The sequence below is a fragment of the Parambassis ranga genome, chromosome 22 (genome assembly GCF_900634625.1).
Source record: "Parambassis ranga chromosome 22, fParRan2.1, whole genome shotgun sequence".
NCBI lineage: Eukaryota > Metazoa > Chordata > Actinopteri > Ambassidae > Parambassis > Parambassis ranga.
This window is the reverse complement of record NC_041042.1, coordinates 20,402,203-20,409,854: the sequence shown is the minus strand read 5'-3', so window position 1 is coordinate 20,409,854 and position 7,652 is coordinate 20,402,203. Positions and strand designations below refer to the sequence as shown.

The window sequence follows — 7,652 nt, the reverse complement described above, 5'->3', positions numbered from 1 at the left end:
TGTCTTTAATTAAAGATTAAAAGAAAAACACGGGCCACAGCTTATCATTGCAGATGATTTTTGTTTTTTTCTAAGCATATTGGGAATATAATAAACAAACGAGTTGAATAAAGAGAGGTAAATTAAATTCTCCTGAGATGAGCTTTGGTGCCCCCTAGTGGCTCAGGGGACTATGTATTTGCATAGTCCGCGTATAGCAAGAAACAGCTCTGCCACTGGTGTTCTGTGGGTTGGCTGAGTGACGTTCCAGGAGACAATGATTTGGATACGGCATTAAAGAGCCCGTGGCAGCAGAGAGCGCAGAGCAGCGTGGAGAACCAGCCACCAGCCACCAGCGTGCCTGCTCAGTACAACCTAGAACTGCCTGCTCTTAACAGCGAGGGAAACACTCTGCCACTGCCACTCTGCCCGTTTTATTAACTCATCTATCCGTTAAACAAAACTTCACAACGGGCTTTTTTACACATTCATTGGTAAGTCTTTAAACCTAGAAAAGATAAATGGAAGTTGCATTTTGTTATAGCCTCTGAAGAACAGAAGAGACATAGTAACTCTGCTCCTATAAGTCGTCCGCGACTGTCCTTTGTGTTTAATTACTGCTCCGTGTTAGTTAGAGGGAAGTAGGAGAGATCACTCTAAATTGAGAAACTTTGACTAATCAGTAGGTTATGTGTAGTTATGTGATAGTTTATTGTATAGGGCTTTGTAAACGCCTCAGCTCATGGAGACTCCTGCATGCTTGTCGCTCCCTGCACGTAAGTGCGGCTTTATAAATACTGAAGGACTGCATTATTCACTATGCACTGATTAGGTTATCAGAGCGGCTGTGGTATATTTCGTTAAAGGAAAGCTTGTATTAAAGAAATAACCTATGTTATGTTATATATCTTCTCTCAATATATCACAGAAACACAATCAAAATTACAATAGGGCTCTCCCGCATTTCGTGCTCAGGACCTAAATATTAAAGAAATCTTTTTTTTTTGTTATATCACGGCTAGCAAGAATAACAGTCTTATAAGTGCTTAGCTTGTCTAAATGCAGTAACCAGATATTCCATGTCATGTCATGAAAGATCTGATCATTGAACATTACCCTCAGTTAAAATCAGTGCCAGTCCTCTGAGCCTCTGTTGGGACAGTGTTGACCTCAAATATTATTATTATTAATTAATTAATATTATTATTATATATTATTATTTAATCAGTTTTAAAGCTGAGAAGTTTTCACTTGATGCAACAGAGCATGCAATGCTGAGCTACAAATCCAGAAGCTCCTCATCGTATATGCAATTTTTATGTTTATATGTAATTTGCCTATTTCCTCATTTTGCTTATTTTATGTTTTTTTTTTCTTTTTTTCTTTTTAAGAATAAGTTTATGTCGTTTTTTTCATGGACTTTGCAGAGCTTGCTCACGTGGTTGATCTGGTACAGAATATTGTACTAAATGATGGTGCACAACAGAAAACTCCACCTCTTACTGTTTGTGAGGAGATGCAGACTGGTATTTAAGTACAGCACCTGATGAAAAAAGTTTAGATATAGAATAGCTCAATTACTTGATAAACATTTTGTAAACTAAATATATATAGTAATTACAGGTTTCCTACAGCGGTTTAGAGGTCAATAACTATAAGTTGTAACTAACCAGGGTTCTCAAGTCTCACGCATTTCCTTAGGAGGAGTTCACTCAAATACGAGGTGTGAAAAATCATCCTATATATACTGCCAGTAGGTGGTGCTATGAGTGTTTCAGCACATTAGCATATCAATCTGCTCAGAATGACAGGCTCAGCATGTCTAATTTATTTCATCCACATTGGATAAAGTATGTGGGAGCCACAAATACTGATTTGATTATTGACTATTACTAATAATAATGCTGTTGGTATTAAAGTATGATAATGTGACCTTCAAAGTTGCCAGTAGCTGTCAATTATCTATAGTAGTTTTTTTTTTCCTTCCAAGCACATTGACGTGCATTACCTGTTCACTGAAGATGAGCGCTCGCAGGCATTCAACACCGTAATTCCACAGAAGCTCATCAACAAACTGGAACTGAACACTTGGCTGCTGGACTTCCTCACTGGGAGACCTTAAACAGTGCGGGTTGGCAGAAACACATCCAGCACCATCACAATGAACACCGGGGCTCCCCAAGGATGTGTGCTGAGCCCCCTCCTCTTCACTCTGCTGACCCATTACTGCATGCCAACACACAATACCAACATCTTTGTGAAGTTTGCGGACAACACAACTGTGGTGGGTCTCGTCTCCAGGGAAGATGAAACAGTGTGCCTCATCATAGTTACACTTTATTTGTGTGTGCCTTATCGTAGGTACATTTTTTGCACTTTACATTTATATGTTTATTCTTAAGTTGCTAGTTATATCTTATAGGTTTTGGAGTTGAGAGTAATGCAATTTTGATTCTCTGTGTGTCCAGCACATAGCAGTTTTGAAAATAAAGCTCACTTTTGACTTTGATTAATGTCAATTATTTCTGCATCATGATCAGAAAGGAACAGATCACAAGGGGCTATTTGAACTCACATGCCCCTCATGGCAACTATTTCACCAGAGAATATTGGTGGAACGTCTCCAGGATTGTATTTAAAGCATTTATAATGTTCTTATTCACTACGTAAATTGAAAATACTACATCTTGTCACAGCAAGACAAATAGACTTCATTTACTTTGGGGCAGGAGTTGAGGACACTGTTTCTGGCAACAGCACAAACACACACAATACTGTTTTATGTTTGTACCACCCATGTATCCCATTTACTGCCCTAGTTGCATATAGGGCATGTCACATTACAGTGCTGTGAGAGTGCTGCATGTATTGTTGAAAAACCATATGATCAACCCTTTTAATTTCAGAGATATATTTACACAATAATAGTAGAAATTTAACTTACATGGACAGTTGCATATTTTCATCTGATGTTTTCTGTCTCAATCAGAAGGCCTGCTGAATCTGGAGTAGCAGCCATGGGCAGTGAGGCTCTGCCAGCACCAGTTCCTCTTCACCCCTCTATTCAGCTGGCCAACTGCTCCCTCATCCAGAGCTCCACAGGTCTCCAGCTCCCAACAGATCATATTCCCAATCTCTACAGTTTCAGCACCCTGCATGCTATCCACCTTCATCAGTGGACACTTGGCTACCAAAGTTTTGCTTTGCCTCCTCAGTTTGCCATGGCCTCCATTCCCATATTCCCTCACTTCTTCATACAGCCTAAGCCTGTCTCAGTAGGGCTGTTGCAGGGCTACAAGAACAAGCCTCGCTTTGACTTTGCCAACTTGGCAACAGCAGCCACCCAAAAAGATAATCTGAAATTTGGAGACCTAAACATGATGGATGTTACTGCCACTGCAGCACAGGTTTCATCTAAACAACACCTGACCTCAGTCACCCAGGAATGCCTGCAAGATGTGAACAAGTTCTCCTCGACTACATGCAAGTCAAGCCGTGGCCGTCTACCGTCCAAAACCAAGAAAGAATTTGTCTGCAAGTTCTGCTGCCGACATTTTACCAAATCATACAACCTTCTGATCCATGAGAGAACACACACAGATGAGAGACCATATACTTGTGATATCTGCCACAAGGCCTTTAGAAGACAGGACCATCTAAGAGACCACAGGTAAGAACAATGCGGTGTTTCTGAGAGAAGTGGCATGATTCTTTTGTACTACAGTGCCTCAATCAAACCTGACAATTGCCTACATACACAGATTTGTCTGCATTCTCATATGTAAATATTATTAAACTATTATTTACCATCTGAGCCTGAATGTCAACACCCTTTACACTTACAGCAAAACATTGAAGGTCAACACTGTGGTGCTTCTCCTTAACAGTAACATGGGAGATGTCTCAAAGGTATGGAGACATTTTGCACATGTAGTGTGTGCAAAATGCATGTCATTTTGCAATATTGATGAATAAAAACACAATAGAAAACCATCAGATGTTTGTTACTTAAAACACATCAGACTACAACTGTTAAATGTAATGTTAATGTCAGCAAATTACGACACCATTTGTTGTCCTTGTTGACCTGCTCTGATCTGATATTAATGTCAGATTTTTATTCCATTCAGCTCATTACAGATTACTATTTATGAATAATATATCGTGGTTACCTCTGTTCTAAATTAAAAACTAGAAGAAATTCTAAATTATATAGGTTATGGTTAAGATGTTCATGGATTATGACAGGCAGGTATATCAAAGTTTAATTATTTATATAATTTTACCATGTTTTGAGTGCAAACTATTATTTTAGAGTATCTTACACCACTTTAGCCAATTAGGATTGACTGGGTCAATACCAGAAAGGGATCATGGAGTAGCACAATGTGATTTAGACGGTTTACTTAGTTTCAAAACTTAAAGCTTTAGTTTTATCTATTCAACTTTTTACTTTTTGTTAAAGAGTAGCCAATGTTAAAGAGTAGCCAATCGAGATGGTGAAATATATACAGTGAGAAAAGTTATGTATGAGGGGCTGTACAAGACATAATTCATTCTGACTCTTTTACATACATACATTCTCACTCTCAGTGTACTCTCCAATACAGGAAGTTCCCTTCCTAAGCAAGAAGTCATTCACAAACCAGGAAGTATAAACAAAACAGATGGCTTAGGGTGTACTAGTCTGATATCAAACAGCAGAAACTCAAAATGATGCTTGTCAATGTCATCCTATTTTTTTCCAAGTGGACTTTTTAAGGTTGAAGTTTGATGTCTTATTTTTTTTGCTGATTACTTATGAAACCAGACAAAGAACTAGGTTGGAGAACAGCTATGAATTGTTGCCACCATCTATCAGTACTGGATATCAAGGCAGACCTCAATACATGCATTCTGGGCAAATCTCCCATTTAATGTCCCTTGGAATGAACTGGCAAAGTCATGTGAATTAAATGTAAATGTCATTTAAATGATACATTTTTTTTCCATTTGAGCAGACGCTTAGGATTTGGACTTTGTATAATAAATTTCAATACCTTATATGAGCTGAGAGTTTTCCCCCAAAGGCCTCCCTTATTTGATCAGTTACTGTTTTCTATTCTCACCTTGTCTACAGTATAACCCATGCACAGCCTGCTTCCAGCAAGATTATTCTAATTGTGATTCCAATAAATAACAATGATAACAACCTAATGCATGTTTTATCAACAGGAATTGCTAAGAAAAAAATGTTAAACGTAGGCTACAGTTAGAATTTAATTGGTCAATTTACCATTCAGCTAACATGTAAGTTGTTCTTACATTTGACCAAGTGCACCAATTGCCAAAATGTTTCTGAGTTTGATTAAAAAAAATTTAATTAAATGTCTTGTTTTATGCTCTGCATGTACTTAAAAGGGATGTGTTTGCATTTTCTAAGTCAGTTCGGCTTTCCTCATTTGTGGTACGCATGGTATGAGACAGTTCTAAATTTGTTCACAGAGTAAGAACAAATTCAGGTAAGAAAATATTGATGAATCCCAGGTTTGTGCGTCAAGCGATCATGCATGCGCACAGTTATGAATGAATGAGGCCCATTGTCTTGTTGGAGGGTAAACCTTCAGCCCAGTCTGAGGTTCTGGGCACTTTGGAGAAGGTTTTCATCCAGGATATCCCTGTGCCGCTTAGAATTAAGGCCAGAAAGTTCTATCTTGGTCACAGCAACTTGCTGAGCCACAGTGATAATTGGGTTCTTCTTTACCACTCTCACCAAGGCTCTTCTCCCCCGATAGCTCAGTTCGGCTGGACGGCCAGCTCTAGGAAGGGTTCTGGTCACCCAAACATGTTCCATTTAGGGATTATGGAGGCCACTGTGCTCTTAGGAACTTTAAGTGCAGCAGAATTATTAGCAGTAACATGCACTGTGAGCTGTAAGGTCTTATATAGACAGGTGTGTGGCTTTCCTAATGAAGTCCAATCAGTATAAGCAAACACAACTGGACTCAAATGAAGGTGTAGAGCCATCTCAAGGATGATCAGAAGAAATAGACAGCACCTGAATTCAATATGAGTGTCACAGCAAAGGCTCTGAATACTTAGGACCATATGATATTTCACTTAAATAAATCTGCAAAATGTCAACAATTCTGTGTTTTTCTGTCAATATGGGGTGCTGTGTGTACATTAATGAGGAACAAAATGAATTTAAATTATTTTAGCAAATGGCTGCAATATAACAAAGGGTGAAGGAGGTCTGAATACTTTCCGTACCCACTGTATATTAATTTTAATATACAGTGGGTACGGAAAATATGCTGCTACTACAACTACTTAATAATACATATTAAGTAGTTGTAGTAGCAGCATATTTTTAAATATGTATGTGATATGTATGTAAAAGAGTCAGAGTAAATTATGTCTAAAACTAGGGATTTTTTTATTTTTTTAATGCAACCAGTCTTCTGTAATACTAACTAGCTGTTCTATTGTGTTACCCCTGTAGGTACATCCATTCCAAAGAAAAACCCTTCAAATGTCATGAGTGTGGGAAGGGCTTCTGTCAGTCCAGAACTCTTGCTGTCCACAAAACATTACACATGCAGGTGAAAGAACTGAAGCCAGCCAGGATGAAGTGATTCACCAACAGAGAGAACAGGGGGCACAGCACTGTGTTTTTTATGCAGAGTCTAAGAGTTTAAATCAAGGACTGAACTCATAGTTGGCTCGATTCAAACTCTTGGACATAACATGACCTGGATGAATAAGAGCATCCACAGACATATTTTATGCAGACTTTCCCTTAATTTTTTAATCAGCTTATAAAATATAATAATACAAAATTTACTGAACAAACAAATTTCAGAACTGAAAATGATCAAACCCATAGTAAAGCTCAACTGGTATTTCCCTACATCTTGATATCCCAATGTTATTTTTGTATAGATACATTATATCATAAGGTATATTTGCACTTTAAACTGATTTATTATTTACATGTATAACTGGATTACTTAAATGTACAATTCATAATACAAACATTTCACTATGCATTGTACTATGTACAACTGTGTATGTGACAAATAAAATCAAAGTTGATTTGATGTATTTTCAAAAGTAATCATTTCTAAATAAAACATTTTATAAAAATGTGATTATGTGTGTGCATTGACATACTGGTATGCAATAAGAATTTAGGTAAGGTGGCTGGTTTGGGAAAGCCTTGTTATAGTTCTGGAGGAGCTGGAGGAGGTAGTCAGGGAGAGGGAGGTCTGGGCTTTCTGGGCATCCTCATGTGGCTGTCCCTGCGAAGTGAATGGAAATAGATGGATGGATGGGTGGATGAATGTATGCTGAGGTTGTGTTTGATCAGAGTAGTAAAGCCACTCTGCTAAAATGATGCATTCTGAACTATTTGAGGTAAGGTTTCACAGGTAATTAATATCTTTCTAAATTGAGGATAGACATGAAGACCACCAGTGAAGGTGGGCCTTGGTGTCCTATGATAAACCAGAGTATGGAGCTGAAATTGGAGGGCAGTTGTATGCAGCTCACAGCCTGAATCTCTAACAACTTTTGACTTGAAGAGGTCACACCTATAACTATACAAAAAATTGCATCTTTATAAAATTCAAATTTTAGTTAATAAATTACCAACCCTACAGTTGTCAAAAAAAATCTACCTATAAAGACCA

The 7,652-nt window shown here is 37.9% G+C and overlaps 1 protein-coding gene across 1 annotated transcript; it reads left to right on the top strand.

Moving 5' to 3' along the window:
* The first annotated feature begins 324 nt into the window (after positions 1-324).
* osr1 (odd-skipped related transcription factor 1) lies at positions 325-6,879 on the top strand. Its single transcript, XM_028395817.1, has 3 exons — positions 325-473; positions 2,969-3,649; positions 6,464-6,879. Exons 2-3 carry the CDS (start codon positions 2,997-2,999, stop codon positions 6,594-6,596), a joined length of 786 nt encoding a protein of 261 aa, XP_028251618.1. The 5' UTR covers positions 325-473; positions 2,969-2,996; the 3' UTR covers positions 6,597-6,879.
* The last annotated feature ends 773 nt before the right edge of the window (positions 6,880-7,652 follow it).

What these genes read in the sequence shown, in the direction of transcription:
- osr1 (XM_028395817.1), top strand. Translation starts at nt 2,997, where the DNA reads ATGGGCAGTGAGGCTCTGCCAGCACCAGTTCCTCTTCACCCCTCTATT. An exon ending in GACCATCTAAGAGACCACAG is followed by an intron (nt 3,650 to 6,463) that starts GTAAGAACAATG and finishes TTACCCCTGTAG; the next exon opens with GTACATCCATTCCAAAGAAA.